The sequence below is a fragment of the Elgaria multicarinata genome, chromosome 18 (genome assembly GCF_023053635.1).
Source record: "Elgaria multicarinata webbii isolate HBS135686 ecotype San Diego chromosome 18, rElgMul1.1.pri, whole genome shotgun sequence".
Classification (NCBI taxonomy): domain Eukaryota; kingdom Metazoa; phylum Chordata; class Lepidosauria; order Squamata; family Anguidae; genus Elgaria; species Elgaria multicarinata.
The window spans coordinates 13,762,020-13,786,385 of NC_086188.1; the positions used below are offsets into that span (position 1 = coordinate 13,762,020).

Here is a 24,366-nt window from a genome sequence, read left to right on the forward strand (position 1 = left end):
ACCTTAGGTCTAGCTACGGCCTCAGTCTCTTGGTTTGCTTGAGGGGGGGGGAAGCAGGATATAAAGGTAATAAAAACAAAAATAAAATTTGCAACATTTTGCATTATACTACTCTAGCAGCAACGATCAGATAAAACCGGAGTCTTTCCTTATTTACCAAATCTTTAAGCTTGAATAATAATAATAATAATAATAATAATAATAATAATAATGAACCGCCCAGAGAGCTTCGGCTATTGGGCGGTATAAAAATGTAATAAATAAATAAATAAATAAATAATAATATACCAAATAAATCTCAAGAACAAGAGAGAACCCTCCACCCACCCAAGGATTTTATTAACTAATGCTCACACTTGTTGCCAATATGCTTAGCTTCTGTACAACTGACACCAGTAGTCGTCTTAACTCTTGTCAGGAAACGGCTACGTGTACGAAGCCAAGAAACTAGATCGCGCCGTGCCTTCGGAGAAGCAGAGAGCTGTTCCTCCAGGCTTTGCCCTCAGAGAGTTTTTTGCTCGGCTGGAAAAGCTGCAAGGCTCACATCTACCTCCCGACATCTTCTTGGGTGGGGGGCAGAAGGAGTACCTGTGAACTGACATGTGATGGTCTCTAATGGGGCTGCATGTCTGGCAAAACAACCTAATGACCACGGTGTTGACAAGCGACATTCTTGATTTGTGACTGGCATCCCTGTTGTGGCTGGCATCCCACGCACTGCCTCCTGCCTCTTCGACTGAACCATTGGTAATGATACCTCCTGGCGCGTTATCAAGGCTGGTACCAAGCGGGGATGGGGGGTGGGGGAGCTCACAGGCTTGATTTTGGGGGGGGTTCAGCTCTTGTGACAAATTGGCATAGCTGTTCTTGATGCAGGGGAAGAGATGCAGGTATGAAATGGGAAGGCAGCCAAAAAGTGGAAAGAAAGTGAAACAGCAAAGTGAGGACTAGCTTGAAGGTTACCTCCAGTATCAAAGGCAGTAAGCCTATATACACCAGTTGCTGGGGAACATGGGTGGGAGGGTGCTGTTGCACTGTGTCCTGCTTGTGGATCCCTGGTCGATAGCTGGTTGACCACTGTGTGAACAGAATGCTGGACTAGATGGACCCTTGGTCTGATCCAGCAGGGCTCTTCTGATGTTCTTATGAAGAGGGTGAAGTTTTGGAAAGGGGCACACTGACTTGGCTAGGAACTGCACAAGGCTCAGGGACTAGGGTTATAGAAGTTTGGGTGTCAACTTTTAGAATGGTCCAGGAAGGATCTGCTTGCGCTAATGTGTTTTGGGTTTGGAAATTCATTTCTGCCCCGTGGCCTAAACCAGAGGTCCCAGAAATTTTGGGTCAGTGGGCACATTTGGAAATTTGATGGAGTGTCGTGGGTGCTCTCACAAAATGGCTGCCGTAGGGGGCTTGCTCATTCAGGATGCCTGCTTAGTGATGATATAGCTGCAAGCCTAAGGCTGTTGCAAGACCAGGGTTTAGCCCAGGGTGAATCACACACAGGGGATCCCGGGGTCAGGCAGGGGTAACCCTCCCTTGCCCCGGGGTATTTGGCTACAGTTGTAGCCCGGTATTTCCCGCGGTCTCGGGCTGAGCCCAAGACCGTGAGTGTGTAGACTGGTCCGCCGCTTTTCCTGGCTACCGCAATTACTCGTGAGTAGCTGGGAAAAGCGGCGGACGGGGTGCAGCGCTCCACAGGAGCACTGCGACCATCAGGCCAGGGCAATCGGAGCCAGGGATATCAGAGCCAAGGGGAGAGGTTGGAGCAGGGGTGGGGAACGGGGAGAATAATAATACCACTTCCCTTTGCCGCTGGTGCGCTCCTGCGCACCTGGCCCTTTAACGTGACAAACAAAATGGCGGACGCGACGGGGCTTTCCTGCAGCCCGTCGTGTCTGACGTGTGGATTGGAGCGACAGCCCGCACTACTTCTAGCACGTGCTGGCCCCTCCCCACCACCAGATTATCAGGTAGGTCTAGCAACGGCCTAAGTGTACTTACTTGGAAGTGAGTGTTATCCTGGAGGGGTCATCATGGGCATTGTAGAGAACTCAGGATCTTTTCCCCCATGGCTGTATCCTCCACACACACACACACACGTTACGTGGGCTCTGCTTCTCCCAATTGATTTAATTAGTTAATGTCTGGAAATTGCTGTGTTAAGTGCTAAATGTTCGTACTGAGTAACTAGTGGTAATAGCAGGGTTACCCACCTTGACATGTAATCCGACATTTCCTTGGGCCTTGTGCTGCTTCCGTGGCACAGATTAGGGCACTGTTACACCCTCTCTACTTGCCCAGGCAGTGAGACATTCCCAGGAGTTCAGTGCTTACTCAGGTTTTTAAACACCCTGCACCATGCACTTCCAGGGACAACCATTGCTGAATTTTCATTTGCCACCACCATAAGATTATATATTTTACATACAAAGTGTCTCGTTTCCATCTCGATCCCAATGCGAGTTAAGTCATTGAACCTATTGTACAGATGGGAAAACTGAGGCTGAAATTGATTTTTTTTTCCCCCACCCTGCCTCCTGCCCAATCGCTGGACGGTGCACAGACGATGGTAGAACTGAGCCCGTTTCCCCATCACTGGGCTCCCACGGCGCCTGTCTTGACACTTATTTTTTGCCCGGAGAGGTAAAAAGAGCTTTTCTCTTTGCTCTTCAACATGTGATGACAAATCCAGTTCTACAGATCTTGACAACTTCACCAGCTTTGCTGGTGCTTCTTCTCCCTCCCCCTTTCCCCCACCCCCCACCCCCAAGCAAGCCCTCCCCCTCCCCTTTATTTATAATGAGCCGGCAGAATCACTGAAGTCAGTGACAGCTCAAAAGAGGTTACAATTCATTGTTTCTGTTGTCACTCGCTTCGGCTGATCGTTAGAAGAAAGGGGAAAGAGAAGCCGCTTGACTTCTAGGAAAGCAGCAAAGAGGGAAAGGAGAGATTTTTGTTGTCGTTGGAGGTCTGCAAATCCGCATGCTGATAAGCATAGCCCCACACAATGCAGAGCCAGGAGTTGCCGAGCGTTTTTTGTGTGCGCCGAATGGTCGTACAAAGGAATCGCATAAACAGTAGAGACATCACCTAGTTAAAACTGGTTTAATAAATCCGAGTTTTCTTTTGATTGCCAATTTATAGACATTTGCATGGGAGCAAAAATCCTTTACACAGATTTCCAAAGTTCAAAAGTCTTTTATTTTAGATCAGGCATGGGGAACCTCTTTCAGCGAGATGCTCCGGGTGTGTGTGTGCGTGCATTTCAGTGATGGGTAGGACAAAAATATCAGCATGTTTTAGCTTAAAGCTCTTTACTGCTGGTAGCTAAGCCTTAGGAGAAGCATTTGCACTTTTTAGAATACGGGGGCGGGGGGAGCTGTGCAACAACTGGGAAATCACCCATCCGTCGTTTTAACCAACCCGAACAACCCAACAAGTTTGTTCAAGAAAAATAACCCACAACACCTGACTAATAAGCTGGCGCGGATTGAGAGACACAGACAAGAATGATTAAAGATTTCCATCATTTTTATCGGCACCAGAGCTAGTCTCTCAATCCGCCCCTTCGCAGTGGTGCCTTCTTACCCTGCCAACCACACGACTGACTGATAAGCCACCTTGCCGAAAATATCCTGGGTTCACACGACACGCTAACCCACGGTTCAAGAAACAACCCACCGTTTAACCACAACCCACACTCAATCACTGAGCGTGGGCTACCGTGTTGTGCGACCCCAGTTGTTGCGTCGAAACGCGTTTGGCTTTGATTTTCCTTGGTACTGGTTACTTCTGGTATTTTACATACGTTACACCACAATACTCTGTTGTTTTAATATACCTTTGTACCTTGCACAGCTAAAATTCTATTATCGGATATTTTTGTATACATTTTTTTAAATTATCACCAGTCAGCATTTCCCGGTTGTTGTATTGTCTTCGCTGGGAGATAGCGCCTGGTCCCAGGATGCTTCATGGCTGAGTGGAGATTTGAATGCGAATCTACCCACCCCTAGTCTCACACTGTAGCTGCTACACTGCGATGGCTCGTTGGTTGCCTGCAACTCTTGCAGGTCTCTAACAGAAGCAATAGTTTGCTCTGTCCAACCTGATAGCTTTATTTTTCATTCTCCCCCCTCCTCCTCTTTATAGGTAAAGAAGATGTGAAGGGAGCCTCTTCCAGACCCCAGGAGCGCCTTCAGCAAACACCTGATTAATCTGTTCAGCTGGGAGATGTCAGGTTCTGTCCATGGTTTTTTTCCCACTTGGCCTTCCACGTACCTTCGTTGCATTCCGGAGCTTGGCCAGATCATGATACAAGACTGGAACGGATGCCCAGCGACTGATGTGTGACCGGCAGAAGCAGCGCACTTGTTCAAGGTGTGAAGCGTGTGAAATAGGTGATTCCCTCTCCCAGTGCTGTAAGTAGATAGGGCTGGTCCTAGGCAAGTCAAGCCCCTCCCCAAATGCCCACCCATAGGAACATAGGGTGACAGGTGATGGGAGCAGTTATTTATCTATCCCATAGTGCAGGACACGGAATAATGGGCTCAAGTTAAAGGAAGCCAGATTCCAGCTGGACATCAGGAAAAACTTCCTGACTGTTAGAGCAGTACAACAATGGAATCAGTTACCTAGGGAGGTTGTGAGCTCTCCCACACTAGAGGCATTCAAGAGGCAGCTGGACAACCATCTGTCAGGAATGCTTTAGGGTGGATTCCTGCATTGAGCAGGGGGTTGGACTCGATGGCCTTGTAGGCCCCTTCCAACTCTGCTATTCTATGATTCTATTTATTGCACTTCTATACCGCCCAATAGCCAAAGCTCTCTGGGCAGTTCACAAAAATTAAGACCATTCAAAGTATAAAACAACAGTATAAAACCATAACATAAAATACAATATAAAAGCACAACCAGGACAAACTCAGCAGCAGTGCAGAAATACAAATTTAAAATACAAATTTAAAACAGCAAAGTTAAAATTAATGGTTGGATAATGCAGGTCACTGTGGCCGTAGCTAGACCTAAGGATTATCCCAGGCCAATGGAAGGGTCGTTCCTGCCTGCTTCCAGGTTCCGCTGTGTGTCATTTGGATGCACAGGGATGATCCCGGGACATAGGCCTGGTCTAGCCATGGCCTGTATCTTCCTTCCTTCCTTATTTTTAAAAACGTTTTATACTCAGGGGCTACTGGCTGACCATGCATGTACTTACAGGTGCTCATTTTATTGTTTTTGCTTTTGAAAATATATTTTTCATTTCTACAATAAAATGTTGCTCATTCTCTAATAAATACATTTTGAACCAGAGCAATTTCAAACTCCATTTTATTCCTGTAGTTGTGACGGTGCTCTGTGCTTTTAAGGGTGCAGTCCTATGCAGGTTTAGACAGGGGGTGGGAAAGTCCTACAACTCCCAGCATGCTGACTGGGGAATGCTTGGCGTTGTGGGACTTTTTTTCTATCTAAACATGCATAGCATTGCACCCAAAAGTGAATTCAAAACGCAAGACCACACTTGCTCATTGATCTGGGTTGGAAAGCAGGTGTTATTGTGGTTATGTTCCATCTAACGTATCAGGAATGTAGAAGCAGTTGTACGGTTGTAAAGCATGAAATGGTGGTGAGGGAGAAGGGGAAGAAATTGTGCATTCTACAACTGAAGTGATACACATGGGCACTGAAAGCCCACCACCATCACCCCTTTAGTTATATTAATTCCAGAGCAGGAGCATTGCTAGTCCCTTAAAGGATTTGGGGCACAGGCCCATATGACACAGATTTGCATAAATTGTTCATATGCATAACATATTTGCATATATATGCAGATATAGGGGGGGGAATACTTGGATTGATTTCCATTTCATAGAAGACAAAGCCAGCCAATTTTCATTGAAATCACTCCAAATAAAATAAATCCTTCCATTAATTCTCAACCCACCCCAGACCATCCCAAATCAGTAGTTCCTCGTTGATTACAATTAATTTTGCTGTGTTTCACTGTCTCTTTTCTCTACCTCTTTCCTTTTTCCACCTGGGAGGAAATTTCCCCACCTCCTGCAATTAAGCATTGAAGAGACGCTTCCGTTTATACCAATGGAAGTTCTCTTTCTAAACTGAATAGGCACGTATTCCAGCATGTGGTGAGGGAAGGGTTAAACCTCCCCCATGGAAGCTGCAATCCCCCTTGAAAATCACCCCCTGCATGAGCTAAGAAAGAAATCTTCCATAGGCATGAATGGACATCCAGATCTTTGGGGAATCAATCCAGGCCCTGGAGAAAAGATTCAGGCCCAGGCCCCTTGGGTCCACACATAGCAACGCCCATGGTCGGTCCAGGGCCTAAAATTACCTAGCTGCACCACGGCTTCCCCCTGTGTAGTGCTTGCAAATGGAGATAAAGCTTCATTCCTCCTTTCTCTCTCTCCCTTTCTATAGAGGCTGGAGACCCGCTGCAAGCCAACCTAGGGAATTGTCCGTGTGCCGCTAGCTCTTGGTGACGGGGCTGGTAGATTTAGGGACTACAATGGAAGAGAATGTGTTCAGTGTCCAGCAGATTCAGCCCAACGTCATCTCGGTGAAACTCTTCAAGCGCAAGGTTGGGGGACTCGGGTTCCTGGTGAAGGAACGTGTCAACAAGCCGCCGGTGATCATCTCTGACTTGATCCGCGGAGGGGCAGCTGAACAAAGTGGCCTTATTCAGACGGGAGACATTATCCTCGCCGTCAATGGAAGGCCCCTGGTGGATATGAACTATGACACTGCTCTGGAGGTCCTCAGGAGCATCACCTCGGAGACCTACGTGGTCCTCATCTTGAGAGGCCCAGAGGGCTTCACCACTCACCTGGAGACGACCTTCACTGGCGACGGGACGCCGAAGACCATCCGGGTCACCAGGCCCCTGTGTGTGACTCCGACCACGGTCGACCTGACTCCCGACCCCAGCCTCCACGCCAAAGACAAACGTCAAGGGGCAGACCACGTGATGGGTGGTTCCGTCAGCTCTCGGTGCGCCTGGGTGAATGGGCGGGGGGACGAGACTTTGGTGCACGTCAACGGCGTGGTTGCCAGCACTGTGGCCGGGGACTCTCTGAAAGGAAACGAGGAGGTTTCTGATCATTGCCTTAACGGCAGTCTCGAAAACAGCGAACTGCTGAAAGAGATCGAGCCGGTTCTGGATCTTCTGAAGAGCAACAGCAAGGAACTCAATGGAGACGCGCAATCCAAGATGGAAATGAGAGACGTCGAGGTGCAAGTGGACAGGTAGGTCCCCTGCGTGTCATTTCTGCTTTTGATGCGATGTGTGGCGCAGAGTGGTAAAGCAGCAGTTTCTGCAGCTGAAACTCTCCCCACGGCCTGAGTTTGATCCCAGCGGAAGCTGGTTTCAGGAAGCCAGCTCGGGTTGACTCAGCCTTCCATCCTCCCGAGGTTGGTAAAATGAGTACCCAGTTAGCTGGGGGAAAGGTAATAACGGCCGGGGAAGGCAACGGCAAACCACCCCACTATAAGGCCTGCCAAGAAAACGTCAGCGAAAGCTGGCGTCCCTCCAAGAGTCAGTAATGACTCAGTGCTTGCATGAGAGGAGGTCGGTACACCGCAGTCACTGGAAAGGCTTCTCCATCGAATTATCTTGTCGGTGCCCACGGTCTCCCCACAGTAACACTCACCAGCTTTGTAACGGGGTGATGCCACTTTTCGAAGCGGCTACTGAAAGTGAGCTGAACTGGGGGTTGAGCCCAGAACCCCTGTTTTTCTTGGTCCTTTAGAAAGAAGCCAAGTCAATGGTAGTAATAGGGCTATTGACAGATTTAATTACTATTTTTTAAAAAATATTGGTAGTAATTGATTCATTTAAATCAAATGCAAAGCTAATCACAATTTTAAAGTGTATTAGAAGATTTTCGATTATGTTGTGCATGTATATTTCAATTCTATGGCTGTGTATGTTGGCTTGTGTGTGCGTGTGTAGTGTGTGTATATCCATATATATGGAGAGCCAGTGCGGTGTAGTGGCTAAGGTGTCGGACTGGGAATCGGGAGATCTGGGTTCTAGTCCCCACTCGGCCATGGAAGCCCACTGGGTGACTTTGGGCCAGTCGCAGACTCGTAGCCCAACCTACCTCGCAGGGTTGTTGTTGTTGTGAGGATAAAGTGGAGAGAAGGAGGACTATGTACGCCGCCTTGGGTTCCTTGGAGGAAAAAAGGTGGGATATCAATGTAAAAAGTAAATAAATTATCTATCTATCTATCTATCTATACACACACACACACACTTTTTGAGTTCTCAGATTAAATTAGCCTTCTGCAACCTGGAGCCCTCCAGATGTGTTGGAATACAACTCCCAGTGTCCCCAGCCTGATGATCAGGCTGGGGACACTGTGATCAGGGTGATCACGGTGAAAGCCGAACGGGGCAGGCCCCAAATCTCAAAAAACAACAGCATCTTTTAGCTTAAAGCTTTTACTGCCAGTCACTAAAACTTAGGAGAGGCGTTTCAACCTTTCAGAACAGCAGATAGAACTGCACAAAAACCCTTCATAATCGGTGGTTGGGAAAGAGAGTGTAAATCATTAATAAACAACAGCACAAATCCTCTCTCTGGTGGCCCGTCAGAACTGAGATGAAGCTGTGAAATGGCTTAGAAGGTGTGAGTTTGGGAGTGAACTGGCTGACAATTCTTCTTCTTTCTGGTTTAAGCAGGCTGCCAAAAGCCTTTCGCTGATTCCCTCCTCTCTGAGCCTGAAGTTTAATTACAGTTTTGGAGGCGATATCCAAGGAGGAGAAAGAGGTCACGTCTAAAGGACAATAGGCCTGCCAAACTGGGTGGTGACCTTGTGTCACGTACACAGTCCTGCTTTGAACGTGACAGGCCTGGCTTCTAAGATGGCTTCTCTTAGGCTTTGGAATGAAGCCTGGGAGAAGCTGTAGCTCCCTGGTAGAACACCTGCTTTGCATGCTGAAGGTTCAATCCCCAGTATCTCCAGGTAGGGCTGAGAAAGAACCTTAGCTGAAGCTCTGAGAATTCTCTCCCAGGCAGTAGACTCAGAGATAGGGATGGACGGACTCACCTGAGCTGGCGGGCGCTCACATAGTCATTGCTGCCATACCCACCCACTCGCCAAGTGGACCAAGAGCGCCCTGCAGCTGCCTGCTCCTTGACGCCAGCCGCCATTTTTACCCAAGATGGGGGCTCCATCATTTTCGTATGTTTGATATTGTGCAAAGCAGCAGCCGTTTACGGGGGCCAGTTCTGCAACACTGGAGGTGTAGAGGGCTCCTTTACACCTCTACGGTTGCAGGAATAGCCCTTTACGGCCGCCATTTTGCGCAACATTAAATATATGAGAATTGCAGAGCGCCCATTTTGTGTAAAAAATGGCAGCTCGCATTGAGGAGTGGGCAACTGCGAGGCCCTCCTGGATCGTGCGGCACTCAATAAACACGGTCCAAGGGGGCAGGGGTGAGGAAGTCCATCAGATTCACAGATCCAGTCAGGCACTCGTGACATCCTCACTCAGATATGAGGTAGATGGACCAAGGGTCTCACTTATTTACCTGTGTTCTGGGGAAGGCCTATAGCTCAGTAGTAGAGCTCATGCTTTGCATGCAAATGGTTGTAGGTTCAGTCCAATACTTGACAGGTTGCCACACAGAGGAGGGCCAGGATCTCTTCTCCATCATCCCAGAGTGCAGGACACGGAATAATGGGCTCAAGTGACAGGAAGCCAGATTCCAGCTGGACATCAGGAAAAACCTCCTGACGGTTAGAGCAGTACGACAATAGAACCAGTTACTTAGGGAGGTGGTGGGCTCTCCCACACTAGAGGCCTTCAAGAGGCAGCTGGACAACCATCTGTCAGGGATGCTTTAAGATGGATTCCTGCACTGAGCAGATGGTTGGACTCAATGGCCTTATAGGCCCCTTCCAACTCTACTATTCTATGATTTTATGATGCTCGGTATCTTCTGGTAGGGCCAGGAATGACTCCTGTCTAAGGCCTGGGAGAAATGCTGACAATCAGCATAGACCAACCTTCCTCAATATGGTGCCATCTAGATGTTTGGGACTACAACTTGCATAAGCACAAACCAATATGACCAATGTTTGGGAATTTTTGGAGTGGTCATCCAAAACATCTAGAGGGCACCAGATTACCTGACCCTTTTGTAGACCAGACCAGACTAGCTTGGTATTAAGCTTGCTATGAGGGATTTTCCTATGTCCCTAGAATATAACCTCATCCAGTTTCAGTTCCTGTAAAAGTGGATATTAAATGAATGCTATTGTCTTTTCGAAACATTTGTGTCCCATCTGGGTGCAATAATGTCCTAATCAAACAAACAGTCAAAAAAGAGCTGTGTGTATATGTGACCAAAGGGACAGAAGCGAGTAACTGTCTACATTTTGTATAGTCCTTGCTATAGGAATCCCGTGGAAAGATTACTTGGATCAGACCTCTGTAGAAGTATCACTAGGCCTAAGGGTTTTTGAACTGCTGGATTTGAATTAAAAACATCACCAGTAAAATACCGCTTTTTTACTTGCAGGGGCAGTAGGAATTCGAGACCGCGTTTGTGCCCTGCATCACGGTTCCTTGCAGAAGTGGCCACTTAATTTAATGTCCATCATGATGAGGTTTTTATGTGCGTTTTTAGTAGCTCTGGCTCAAATCTAGTCTGCAAAATGTAATGCAAGAAAATTAGTCCCACTGAAGCCACCAATAGACAAATCTCTCAGTGTTGGTTTCTCTCCGTTGGTTTCTCTTTTTCCCCCTGGTTGGTTCATCCTGAACGTTGAGAACTTTTTTATTTTAAAAAAATGGGTAGGAAAATCCAGGAGCATTTTTTCTGCACATTTCTCCTAATGCATGTATTTTGGCCTAATAGACACGTTTTTTGCCAGCCATGTTCCTAATACTGTGCATTTTTAATGTTATTTCCCCTAATATATGCATTTTTGTACCCAGTTTTTGATTGGAAAACTCCAGTGCAAAATTTGGAGCGGTGCGAATTCTGAAGGAAGAACTGACATTTGGTTCACGTAGCGGTTTGAAAGTGCAAAATTAGGTGAATGTACATTTGTCCCCCTGCCCCCCATCACTAGCTGAAGCTTTGGATATACTTGTAGAGGACATCATTTTGTGATGACCTGTGGGGTGGAGTTTGGGGTAATGCATTTGGGGTAATGGCATAGTGCCTACTATCTGCTTCGGCTGATACGCCAGCTGCGCCCCTTCCTAGAGTTGGAAGACCTTAAGACGGTAGTGCACGTGCTGGTAACTTCGAGGCTCGACTTCTGCAATGCGCTCTTCATAGGGCTACCTTTGTGCCTAGATCGGAAACTCCAACTAGTTCAAAATATGGCAGCCAGGTTGGTCACCGGTACACCTAGGGGTGATCACATTACACCAGTCTTAAAATCTCTTCACTGGCTGCCAATTAGTTCCCAGGCGAAGTATAAAGTGTTGGTTATCACCTTTAAAGCCCTACATGGTTTGGGTCCAGACTACCTGTGGGATGGATGGCCTTCTCCCGTACAATCCGCCCCGCACACTCAGGTCCTCTGGGAAGAATCTACTTCAGTCAGCAAAGACTAGACTGACAACCATTACCCAGAGGACCTTTTCTTTTGCCACTCCCAGTTTGTGGAATGGCTTGCTGGGAGAGATTCGTCAACGTAACAGTCTTCCAGAATTTAAGAAAGCGCTAAAGACTGATCTCTTCTGGCATTCAACCCAGTTGAATTTTAAGATGCCTTTTTAAATGGTGAGCTGCTTTTACTGATGCACTGGTTTTAAACGTTTGAACTAGTTGTATGTATTTTATGGTGTTTTTATTTGTGTTGTATCCCGCCTCAATCCAGAGGGAGAGGCGGGTAACAAATAAATTAATAATAATAATCCATCCTCCCAGTTTCCCCATGACTTTCAAATTCACCATTAATTTGGACAGAAGCAACAGTGAGTCCTGATTGCCATCCAACGCTCGATCACACAGCGCAGATCAAGGCTACTGCACAAAAAGTGGATGACTGAGTTGGGAATATATAAAAAAACATAAGGAAACAGGAGCACACATAACTCATTTTAATCACTGGTCTTACGTGGAGGTCCTTTAGGACATAATCCTACGTATGTTTAAACAGAAAAAAGTCCTATTGACGTTCTGAAGAGCTGGTGATATTCTGTTCATCCTGGCCTTAGCTAGACCTACCGGTTAGCCCGCGACGGAGGAGGGAATATCTCGTGTTGTGTTTATTGCGAGATCCCTCCTCTGTTTACATGTGATGCGCGACGACCTCAGAAGGAGAGGCGTCGCGCCTGCCATTTTTTAAAACTTAAAGGGGCAGCAGCGCACGAACGCTCGTGCACAAACGATAAGTATTTTTAAAATTTAAATTACTTTTCCCACTACCCCCCCCCACTACCCCCAATGGGCGCAGTGCTCCTGAGGAGTGCTGTGCCCTGTGCGAGGCTCCTGGCTACTCGCGAGGAATTGCACAGAGCTGAGTCAACCCGCGGCCCGCGGCCACACGTTCCGTGGTCTCGGGCTCAGCCCGGGACCATAGAAAAACAGGGGCCAAAGTGGAAGGCAAGATATCGGGGAAAGGGAGGGATCATCCCTCCCTGATCCCAGGATCCCCTGTGCGTCATGTGGATGCACAGGGATGATCCCAGGGATCACCCCAGGATAAAGCCCCCTCTAGCTATCACTGAGATGGTTGCAAGTTTCTTTCTTATTTCAGTGCAAACTAGGGGGGAAAGTTCTGTTGGCCCCATTATTATTTTTTTAAAGTTTTTTTTTATCTAACTACCTTTAATCAGTTGTATCTTTCTTTTGTACAAAAACTTGTACTGGTCTGTGACAGTAATAAACCATTCATTCTAAAATGCCCTTCAACTCCCAGCATGTTTTATCTTATTGTATTTTATATTTTATATTATTTGTTTTATAATTTGATAATATAACATATTACATTTACCTACAGTATGTCATATCCTTAACTCACCTTCAAACGTGAACAAATTGTTCTAGTTCAAAAAGATGAAAACATCTAGAAGAATGCAAAAAAACTTTTTTAAAAGTTTGTAATATTCAAGTAACTACCATTATTTATTTATTTATTACATTTTTATACCGCCCAATAGCCGAAGCTCTCTGGGCGGTTCACAAAAATTAAAACCACAAAAAACATCCAACAGGTTTTGCGTACCTTCTTACACAAAAAAAACCCACACAAAAAAGCCAAACCTATTCTACTGTACTTACATGTTGCAGATCGCATACCCCTAGTTATAATATAATATTATTATTTTATTTATTATTACTTATTTATATAGCACCATCAATGTACATGGTGCTGTACAGAGTAAAACAATAAATAGCAAGACCCTGCCGCATAGGCTTACATTCTAATAAAATCATAATAAAGCAATAAGGAGGGTATATAAAGTAAAATATAATCACATCAGCAAAACTAATATCACACCATAAGTACCTAATGATCCAAATAATCAAGTTCGTGGGAATAACACAAATAATACATATCTGCTAGTTACGTTTTTCATATTTGCTGTGATGGTGAGTGTCATGTCTTACCCTACTGCCCCTGTTTTGGGAGAAGATGCTTCAGGTAATCAATCAGAATCAGATTCAGAACTAGAAGACGCAGCACCAGACACCAGCCAGCTTGTACCAGTGGGGGAGTAAGCTCTCACGGGCGATTCCCCAGTTGGGAGTCAGCCCTCTCCAGAGCTTATCTCCTCAAGGCCAAATCCTATACACTCAATGGGAAGTGAGGTTTCTTCCAGAGGTGAGCTAGCTGATGCTAGCACCCGCTGGAAGCTCAAACACACGGGGCGGAAGGAAGGTGTGAGAAAGTCAGTTCGATTACACCAGAACCTGCTTCCGCACCAGGCTGTCTGAAGTTACAGGCGTTTGGGAAGTGGCTTCCTATTCTTCTTGAGCGGACAGTTGTTTGCTTAGTTTGCATAGTTTTGCCTAGGGGGACATTTCCAAGAGGTTAGACTCTCTTCAGGTAGAAGAGACATTCGTTGCTTAATAAAAGCTTTGTGGATTACTTAGCAGGCCTCGTCATTTGCCTCCCATCAAAAGCAGGAGTTTTCTGAGAAACATGACAGCGAGGTTGTTTGAGAGCTCAACATTTCTTTGCTCAAAACAAAAGGGAGTCAGTTCCTGATGATTGGTGACTTGCCTCGTTTTCCTGGCATGCTTTTCGAACAAAAAATCTGCAATTAAAGCAGCAGTTAACTAATGACTCCGATTAATTAATGCATGCAGCTCTAATGCCAGGAATTTTTCTTTCAAGTGAAGGAAAATCTCAGTTACAGCAATATACCTGGGCGTTAATGAAACCTTAATTCATTGATGAAGGTGTGGTGTGTGTTTTTTCCTCCCCCAGCTTCTTAAATTGTCTTTGGTGCCTGTCTCAAAATGCTGACAGGCTTATCTTTCCCTTTCCTTTTTCTTCTGCTGCTGCTGCTTTTCTCCAGAACGGAATGACAAGGGGATGTGATCAAAGCTGCTCGTAATAATTCCCTCTACACTTCAGGCGCAGTAAGCGGCTTTGGCACCCAAGCTAGCAAGAGGGTTGTGTAAAGGGGAAGCCTTAGCAATGGTCGTTGCTTCTGCCCCAGCGGGTTTATTCTCTGATCTCGTGAGTCGGTTGAGTGGTGCCTTCTGCAGGCAAAATAGGATAGTGGGGGGAGAGTGTCTTCGGAGGAGAGGGCCGACCTTCTGAATAGGTCATCCAAGGCTAAATCTAGGGTGACCAACTGTCAGGATTTCCCCGGATTTGTCCTGGTTTTTGTTCTTTCCATGGTGTCAGGGGGGATTTTCTATAATTTTCAATAATGTCCTGGAATGACACACCTTCCTCTTTAAGGCTGCCATTAGCATGGCAGGAGGGAATGACATGCTTTCTTGAGGCACGTCATTCCCCCACCCCGAGCTCCAATTGAGGTCTTAAAGGGGAAAGTGGGTCATTCGTGGACATTATAGAAAAGGCCCCAATTGGAGTGGATGGTGGTGTTGCAGAATGAAATCCTTTCCCCTCCTCCACTCCAATCAGGTTCTTTAAGGTGGCGGGGGAATAACGTACTTTCTGCAGGACTCAGAAAGCTGCTTCCCCACACACACACTAGGTGTCCTCTTTTTTGGTTTCCCAAATATGGCCACCCTAGCTAAATCGTGAGTTCCATCAGGACAGGGTTGCTCAGGTGCGCAGAAAGAGAAAATCCCGCACCAAAGGAAACCCGGATTTGGCAATGTAAAAAGCTGGTTTCTACAATCTGCATAAATTATGCAAACGCACATCTCTTGTTTTGCATAATGTATTCTGCAACATTTATGGCTTTACATTCATTTATCTGGTTGTCAAAGGATCAAAGAGGGGCGGACAGGGCTAAGGCATTTTCACAACATTCTTTAAAAAGATCCCGCTTGTAGCGAAACACTTTATTCAGCCAATTTCTCTGGCTTCCAAAATTTCACTGGGCAGTCTCATACATTCCACTGCAATGCAAGCTTAAGGTCTAGAAATGCGTTGTCTTCCTTTTTAAAAAAAAATGATGATGAGAACTGAAGTTCTCAAGGAGTTTAAGTTCTGCAGCTGACATCACATTCCGCAGGTTTTCTGCACTGCCTCGAAATTCCCGCTTAACCGCATAAACTTCCACATAAAGATGGTGGAGAAATTCGAGATGGACTAAAATGAGTTCGGAGTTCTAAGACTTCAACCTCTAAAATTTGCTCTGGTCCTCCCCCTACAACTTCCAGACTTTTTTTTTACTTTCCCAAAATGTATACAAATTTATTAGCAGGAAAATATGCAAGTTTCTCCTGAGACACATGCCATGCTGGAAAATATACGCAGGGAAAAGTTGAATGGAATACATTAAATGTTACTTACTGACATAAATAATGTAAATTCTTGCAAACTTTCTTATGGGATTATTTCTGCATTTTTTTGCATAACGGGGGGGGGGATTCGAATCCACCTGTGAGCGGATGCTGGAACGAATGACATAATCCGTGAGGCACGCACAAGAGGGATTTCACCAAATCTGGGCATCCCTACGTCCACATAAGAAGTGTGAATGGAAGGAGAGAACTTGGTGTGGAATGTGAAACTGATAGCAAAAGTAATCTATTTGGAGAAGGTTTGCTGGCAGTAGGTAATTTTAGATCCCCTGCACAATGATCTTACTGGAGGAGCCTTTAGACGACCATGTGTATTGCAGTTGCAAGGTTACAGGTTCTCTCCGTCGTCACCATTCTGAGCTTTACAACTGCTTTCATATTCCTACAGTTTAAACATTGTATTGTTTAAAAACACAACAAACACCACAAGAACATCAACAAATAAAAAAACCCATACAAAATTAAAACATACAAAATTAAAATGGACTTCCGATTTTCTCCACAGCAAAAATGTGTAACAATGTTTGCTCTTACTCTGTAATTACAGAAAAAAAGAAAATTCTCCTCTTTCCATTATCTTAAAGTTTTCTTCTTGTTCGTTGAATCCACAGATAAACAAATCATTTTTTCCTAGTTCCCGCAAAAAGTCTGTAAGCGGTTTCCATTCGATTATAAACCTAGTTGTTGACTTTTCTCTTAATTATTGACGTAAGTTTGCCATCTCCACAAACTCCAACATCTTCACCAGCCATTCATCCATTGTGGGTAATATTGAAGAGGAGCACAGGGCGCCTATATCTTTAACAGTGGTATTGAAAAGGGAATTTCAGCAGGTGTCATTTGTATATATGGGAAACCTGGTGAAATTTCCTCTTCATCACAACAGTTAAAGCTGCAGGTGCCCTGCCCTCTTTTAAATCTGGTCACTCTAGTATAGCTCCTGCACCTTTAACCGTTGTGATGAAGACGGAATTTCACCAGGTTCTCCATATATACAAATGACACCTGCTGAAATTCCCTTTTCTATGCAACTGTTAAAGATATAGGAGCCCTGTCCTCCTTTTCATATGGTCACCCCATATAACTACATAATTTAAATGTATCAGTTTCAATTGATATATATATGAAATTTGTAGAGCTAGATATAGATATATGAAAATACAGCTTCCTAGAAAGAGAAAAGTTTATGCATGAACTTCAACAAAAGCCAACCAAGTGTGTATGTGTGTATATATATATATATATAATATATATATCCATTTGCAAATGGCACCAATATACCACCTGTTCAAATGTTCATGGCATTGTTAGGTCCTCAACCCATTGCATTCTAGTAGGTGAACATTCCATTGTAATATCAGTCTTTTAGCTGTCAAGAAGTTGTGGGGAATCTGGATTTGTAGCAGGGTCCGGTCTTTGTCCTTATATCCTTGTTATGCGGCTTCCTATGGCTAGTTGGGTAGCTGTTTGTAAGCACGTACACGCCTACCACCCAAGGCCTGCGAGAGTGAAATGTTATTGTCCAGGATGGGTTGTGGCTCACGGATGCTATGTTTGAATGGTGTTCTGCCATTTTTCTCTTCTAGATCTCTCCTGTTGTAAATTATCTCTGGGTTCCTTGTCAGTCCGTGATGTTCACTTCCTTGGGTGGGTACTATAGTTTGAGAAATGCCTATTGTAAAACCATAAATTGTGAGTTTCTGTCTGATGGGTCTGAACAAATACGGATGTATTTTAGGGCTTGATTGTTCCCTATAGATGTGCCAGACCAAAACTGCCAGGGCACACCCAAGGAGCCTCGATCAGGCATCTTCTGTTTGCTACGCAACATACACAAAACAGGCAATCCTGAGCACCACATTGTTTCAGCCGTCGGTACGACCACAGTTGGGTTGTCTGGATATATAAATTCCATTCTCAGATCATATGCCACCAGTGCTCCAAGTTACATAAGGAACATGTGTGTTTTCCTCCCCTTAGGCTTGTATCTCTTAAAATTACTTTCCCCCCACCCAACTCCAACCAATCAAGAGCGTAGTTTCTTGTTCATGTCTGCAAACTAAGGGGCTTGCTAGACCGACCTGAAAATCCGGGTGTGTGGAGGGGCCAGCCCGTGCTAGAAGTAGCGCGGGCTGTCGCTCCTACCCACACATCCAACACGACAGGGTAAAGGAAAGCCCTGTTGCGTCGGCCATTTTGTTTAATATCTTAAAAGGACTGGGTGTGCAGGAGCACACCAGCGACTAAGGTAGGCGTTGTTGTTTTTAAAAAAGGGTTCCCTGCTCCCCCCTGCCCCCGATTTCCCCACCCTGGCCGCGATTCCCCCCCCAACCGCGATCTCCGATTCCCCCCCAACTACAATCTCCGATACCCCCCCAACCGCGATCTCCAATTCCCCCCCCCGGCTCTGTCTCGCCCCCATCCCCCCCAGCTCCATTTCCCCCCCATCCCCCCTGGCTCTGTTCCCCCCCCCAATCCCCCCTGGCTCCAATTCCCCCTCATCTCCCCACCCTGCCCTGATGGCCGCAGTGCTCCTGCGGAGCGCTGCGTGTCATCTGCCATTTTTCCCAGCTACTCACAAGTAAATGCGGTAGCCGTGAAAAGTGGTGGAACGGGCTACACACCTGCGATCTGGGGCTCAGTCCGAGACCGCGGGAAATACCGGGCCACAAGCGGTACCAGTTACTTTGGGGCCAGGGAGGTTTGACCCCTGCCTGAGCCCGGGATCCCCTGTGCATCATCTGGACGCACAGGGACGAGCCTGGGCCTCGCACCAGGCTAATCTGTTGTCTAGCAAGGCCCTATGTTTCTATTTTCTAAGTTGATTTTCCCCCCTCTTCCCCTGACCTTCAATTGAACTTTTTAACACCTCCTCCTCTTCTGAGTGCCAGTGGATGGGGGTCCATTTTATTTAGCCCCTGCGTGGGTGTGAATTTATAGGGGTGGGAATAAGCTGAATAAGAACTGCATCCACTTACCTACCTACATGCAGTGGTCCCCATCCAGATCGGTGCCCTGTGTACTTGCAGTAAAGTTAAATGGGGTTGCAGGGGGGAGGTAGTAGGGTGACCATATGAAAAGTAGGACAGAGCTCCTGTTTCTTTAACAGTTGCATAGAAGAGGGAATTTCAGCGGATGTCATTTGTATGCATGCAGCACCTGGTGAAATTCCCTCTTCATCACAACAGTTAAAGCTGCAGGAGGTATACTAGAGTGACCAGATTTAAAGAAGGCAGCTTTTACTGGTGTGATGAAGAGGAAATTTCACCAGGTTCTCCATATATACAGATGACACTGGCTGAAATTCCCTTTTCTATGCAACTGTTAAAGATACAGGAGCCCTGTCCTCCTTTCCATATGGTCACCCTAGGCTCTGCTAGATGCTACATGTTGAACATGTCATCTAATTTAACCTGATTCAACCTCTTATGGCTTCAATTGGGACAAAGGGATAAGTGTTTTGTGAATGGCCACTGTAAATAATATGGTTGTCACTGTCTGTGTTCTCTGCCTTCCATTCCCTTTTGACCTCATTGTTCACAATCCCTGCCCCCCCCCCCCCCGCTGCACACCATGTGCATATATACCTTTAAGCCCCGAGAATACTCCTTGCACTTGATAGAGTGGGCTGCTCTAGATTTACTTCATAGAGCAGGGAGTTGGACTTGGTGGCCTACAAACCCCAGAGAACCTTGTGACACCTTAAAGGCCAACAGGCATAAGCTTTTGTTGATGGAAGCAGACGGCAGGCCGCAAAAGCATATGCCGTGTTTATTTTTTTATTGGTGTTCTGTGTTGTTGTTGCTACTGTTGCTGTTGTTAAACCTTTTAATACAGTGTTTTATACTTGTTATTTTTTATGGTTCGCCCTTCCGGAATTGGCTTAGATGTAGAGCACTATATCAAGATTGTAAATAAAAACTCTGTGTTTAAAACTCTTAACGCGATGCGTGGCACACTGGAGGTTCCGAGTTATGGAGGTACCGAGCTATGACGTGCTGGAAGGTCCGAGCTATGAGAAGAACTTTGTGTTGCTAAGCAACAGGCTATATAAACAAGATTGGGAGTGGGGGGGAGCGGCTGGGGGGGAGCAGTGGCATTGAAACATCTCATTGCTGAAGCGGTTTGCTGGGGGCCTCAGGTAAGTCCCGCAGGTCAGCGGGGAGAGAAGCGGTTGGGAGGGAGCAGGGGGGAGTGCCGGTGCCAGACTATTTTGTGCCCTAGGCAAAGCAAGCTACTTGCACACACAACCACACCCAAAAATTGCCAACTTTCGATTCCAGAAGAGTTTCTGAACTATTATGTTGTTGTTGTTTATTCGTTCAGTCGCTTCCGACTCTTTGTGACTTCATGGACCAGCCCACGCCAGAGCTTTCTGTCAGCTGTCGCCACCCCCAGCTCCCCCAAGGTCAAGTCTGTCACCTCCAGAATATCATCCCTCCATCTTGCCCTTGGTCGGCCCCTCTTCCTTTTGCCTTCCACTTTCCCTAGCATCAGCCTCTTCTCCAGGGTGTCCTGCCTTCTCATTATGTGGCCAAAGTATTATCTGAACTATTACATTTTCCTTTAATTATGTTTTTTTCCCTTAAAACTGCTAATTTGTATAAAACTGTGACTCTTAAAGGCCAGTACTGCACCCCTCTGAGGTCTGCGCCCTAGGCGGCTGCCTAGTTGGCCTAATGGTAGCGCCGGCCCTGGCCGGGGGAGTGACTGGGAGGGAGTGGGACAGAGTGGCTGGGACGGAACTGTTCAATGGACTTCCGGTCGGCCTCCCGCCTGGCTTTTCCGGAAAAGTATACTGAGTGATAAAGTACTAGCGCGTAGGTGGTCTGCGTGAGTCAAGCAGTCAAGTAAATAATAATATTAATCTTTGAGGTGCCACGAAGTGCTTCATTGCTTTGCCGCAATGCTGATAGAAAGTGTAAGAGAAAGACAGAGGCCGTAGCTCTGGAGGGTCACAAGGAAGGCTGTGGCCTCATCTACACCAAGCAGAATATTGTGGCATGGAAGCAGTATATAAGAGGCAGGAGCCGCACTACTACTTTATAGCAATATCGAAGAGTACTGACATCTGTTGGGACCCATTGGCACATACCATGTATCACTTTCATACCACTTTCATAGTGCAATATCCCACTCAGTGTAGATTAGGCCTGTGTTTGGTTGGGGGAAAGTATGGAGGAATAAGATGTCTTTTGCAAGTGCACAGTTTGGAAAGCTGCCCCCCTTACCTGTTTCCTGATCCGTTCGGTCGTATCCAGGGACACAATGCTGGCACATGATCAATGCAAAGTTACCCTCTTATCTCAATTTCTCCCTCCCTCCCTTCTCCAGCTGCTGAGAAGGAGGTTTCCCCAACAGCAAGGTTATTACAGCCAAATGTTCAGAAACCACCCTGGTTGTTCTTTGCTTTCCGCTTTAGCGGCTGGCAGAGGGGAATACGATCCGTGCCAGTCCTGGCATGGAACTGCTTCCTGCACTGAACAAGTTGGAAACCTTTCTGCCTCGCTGGAACAAACCAAACAGCTCTCAGGGTTGCCCAAAGATGGCCAGGTGCAATGGAGGCAGAAGAGGGGACAGAAATGGTACCGCTGATGGGCAGGAAAGGAGAGCAGGTGTGGCTTAGGGGTTAGAGCAGAGATAGGTAACCAGGTGCCCCCTCCCAGATGTTTTTGACTGCAAGTCTCATCAACCCCAGCTATCATGGCCAAGAGTTGGGGAGGATGGGAGCTGTGGCCCAAAACATCCGGAGGGCATCCTGTTGCCGGCCCCCTGGGGTCAAAGTGATGGACTGGGGTTGTGGTCATCGCTTCGAATCGCCATTTACCACGAAGTCTACTGGGCAAGTTGTTCTGTTTCAGCCTAGCCTACCTCACAGGGTTGTTGTGATGATCGAAAAGGGGTGGGAGGAGAGAGAACCCTGTACATAGGAACATAGGAAGCAACCTTGTACCAACGTTGTGTAAAATGCTGGAAGAAAAGTAGTCGTTTCGTTTTGCACAGGCTGTGGGGATTTAACCGACAGAGACACAGAGAAATAGAAATACAGAGATATTGGTCCGTTTAACTGAGTACTGCCAGGTAGCAGGTCTACAGGGTCTCAAGAAGAAGTCTTTTTGTGCCTCACCTGGAGATGTCAGGTATTGAACCTGGGAACTTTTTTTTTCCCATGCAAAGTGTATGCTCTACCGCTGAGTTAAAGCTGTTCTCTCTTGAGAGAAGTTGGGGGGCAAACTGTAATCAACAATCATTTTGGAGCCTCCAAGGATGTATAATCTGCTTTGGGGCTGAGTGGGGGATTGGGGATTGATGCTGCTTTAGAAAATTAGCGCTGTGTGTCTGGGTGCTCGCCTGCTCTGCGTTTGCTAGCCAACTTCATCATTTCTGCCTCCTTCACGGGCAATATTTCGCCTGCCGAGCTGTTTCTCTCAAGCAGGTGGGGAGCGTCCGATAGATACTAGCCACTAGCCATCAAGGCTCGCTGAAGCCATTCATTTCCAGCTGTTAGTGCCAACTGAGGAAGCCATTGCACAAAATGCTAGAGAAAAGGTAGTAGCTGCATTTTGCATGGGTCGCGGGGATTTAACCGACATTGACAGACACAGAGACAGAGGCACAGAGAAATAGAGATAGACAGACAGACATAAAGGCAGGCACACATAGAGACAGTTATAACATGCAATAGCAATTCTAATTGCCAAGCATTAACAACAATGCTTAGGTATTTAGTTACTAAGGAAGTAATATTGGCATTGATCCCATCAAGACAAAAAGCAAGCGGCAATCTGTTGATATACAGTCTCCAAATACCTTAAGTAGGGAGGGATAGTGACGGGGCTGAAAACCTTCTGTGAGCGGCTAAATGGGCCCTTAATGGTACGAATCGAAATGCACCCTAGACAATTGATAAGATGAAAAGAGATGCTTTTCTTTTTACCCCCCAGGAGGCATTGGGGAGACGGTTCACCCCCGCTAGCTATTGGGTAAAAATAGAGCATGGCTCATCCAGTGTACACTAACCTTGTTCTATTCTTGCCCCCTGCCTAAAGATGGTTGTCACGTCCTATCTCCTTTACCAGCTTTCAGCAACTCGGTCTAGATGTGCTTCCGCGTTTCCCTTGTGACTCTGGAGGCCCGTTCATTTTACTGATTGAAGGATTTGTTTTATAGCCCTCCTTTCTACCAGGAAAAATGGCACTCAAGGCAGCTTACAATCATAAATAAAACTTGGTTAGAAAAGTAGTAAAACGATGCAATACAATAATACATCAGGTGGATGTTGCTGTATTTATGTACGAGGGGCCGTCATAGCCCAGTGGTGTTGCACCATGTCCTGCTTGTTTGGCTGGTTGGCCACTGTGTGAACAGAGTGCTGGACTAGATGGACCCTTGGTCTGATCCAGCAGGGCTCTTCTTACGTTCTTAAGGAATTCATCACATAGTGTCAGAACAACTGGTTGACCACTGTGTGAACAGAGTGCTGGACTAGATGGCCCCTTGGTCTGATCCAGTAGGGCTCTTCTTACGTTCTTAAGGAATTCATCACATAGTGTCAGAACAACTGGTTGACCACTGTGTGAACAGAGTGCTGGACTAGATGGCCCCTTGGTCTGATCCAGTAGGGCTCTTCTTATGTTCTTAAGGAATTCATCACATAGTGTCAGAACAACTGGTTGACCACTGTGTGAACAGAGTGCTGGACTAGATGGCCCCTTGGTCTGATCCAGTAGGGCTCTTCTTACGTTCTTAAGGAATTCATCACATAGTGTCAGAACAACTGGTTGACCACTGTGTGAACAGAGTGCTGGACTAGATGGACCCTTGGTCTGATCCAGCAGGGCTCTTCTTACGTTCTTAGTTATTACATTTCTATCCCACCTTTCTTCCATCATGGAACTCAGGGTGGCTAAAGGCAATTTCCAGGTGGTCTCCCCTCCAAGCATGGACCAGATCCAGACCTGCTTAGCTTCAGCGGGGTGATTGTCTCATGTGCCTTCAAGCCATGACCTATTATTATTATTATTATTTATTTATTTATTTATTTATTTATTTATATAGCACCATCAATGTACATGGTGCTGTACAGAGTAAAACAGTAAATAGCAAGACCCTGCCGCATAGGCTTACATTCTAATAAAATCATAGTAAAGCAATAAGGAGGGGAAGAGAAAGCAAACAGGCACAGGGTAGGGTAAACAGGCACTGGGTAGGGTAAAACTAACAGTATGAAGTCAGAACAAAATCAAGTTTTAAAAGCTTTAGGAAAAAGAAAAGTTTTTAGCTGAGCTTTAAAAGCTGCGGTTGAACTTGTAGTTCTCAAATGTTCTGGTAGCGCGTTCCAGGCATAAGGGGCAGCAGAAGAAAATGGACGAAGCCGAGCAAGGGAAGTAGAGACCCTTGGGCGGGCGAGAAACATGGCATCA

The 24,366-nt window shown here is 46.2% G+C and overlaps 2 protein-coding genes across 4 annotated transcripts in view; both read left to right on the forward strand.

Annotated features, from left to right (window-relative positions):
• The window catches only part of VSIG10 (V-set and immunoglobulin domain containing 10), a 497,585-nt gene extending 483,382 nt beyond the window's left edge, over nucleotides 1–14,203 (forward strand). Inside the window, exon 10 of the transcript XR_010026288.1 lies at nucleotides 14,191–14,203. The gene's annotated coding sequence lies outside the window, so the exon portion shown is untranslated. The remainder of the gene's footprint in view (nucleotides 1–14,190) is intronic.
• Nucleotides 1–24,366, forward strand: part of NOS1 (nitric oxide synthase 1) — a 185,288-nt gene that overhangs the window by 85,859 nt on the left and 75,063 nt on the right. For all 3 annotated transcript variants that reach the window (XM_063144250.1, XM_063144248.1, XM_063144249.1), the window contains exons 2-3: nucleotides 4,153–4,400; nucleotides 6,439–7,263. In XM_063144250.1, the coding sequence (XP_063000320.1) occupies nucleotides 6,527–7,263 (737 nt within the window). In that variant the 5' untranslated portion in view covers nucleotides 4,153–4,400; nucleotides 6,439–6,526. The remainder of the gene's footprint in view (nucleotides 1–4,152; nucleotides 4,401–6,438; nucleotides 7,264–24,366) is intronic.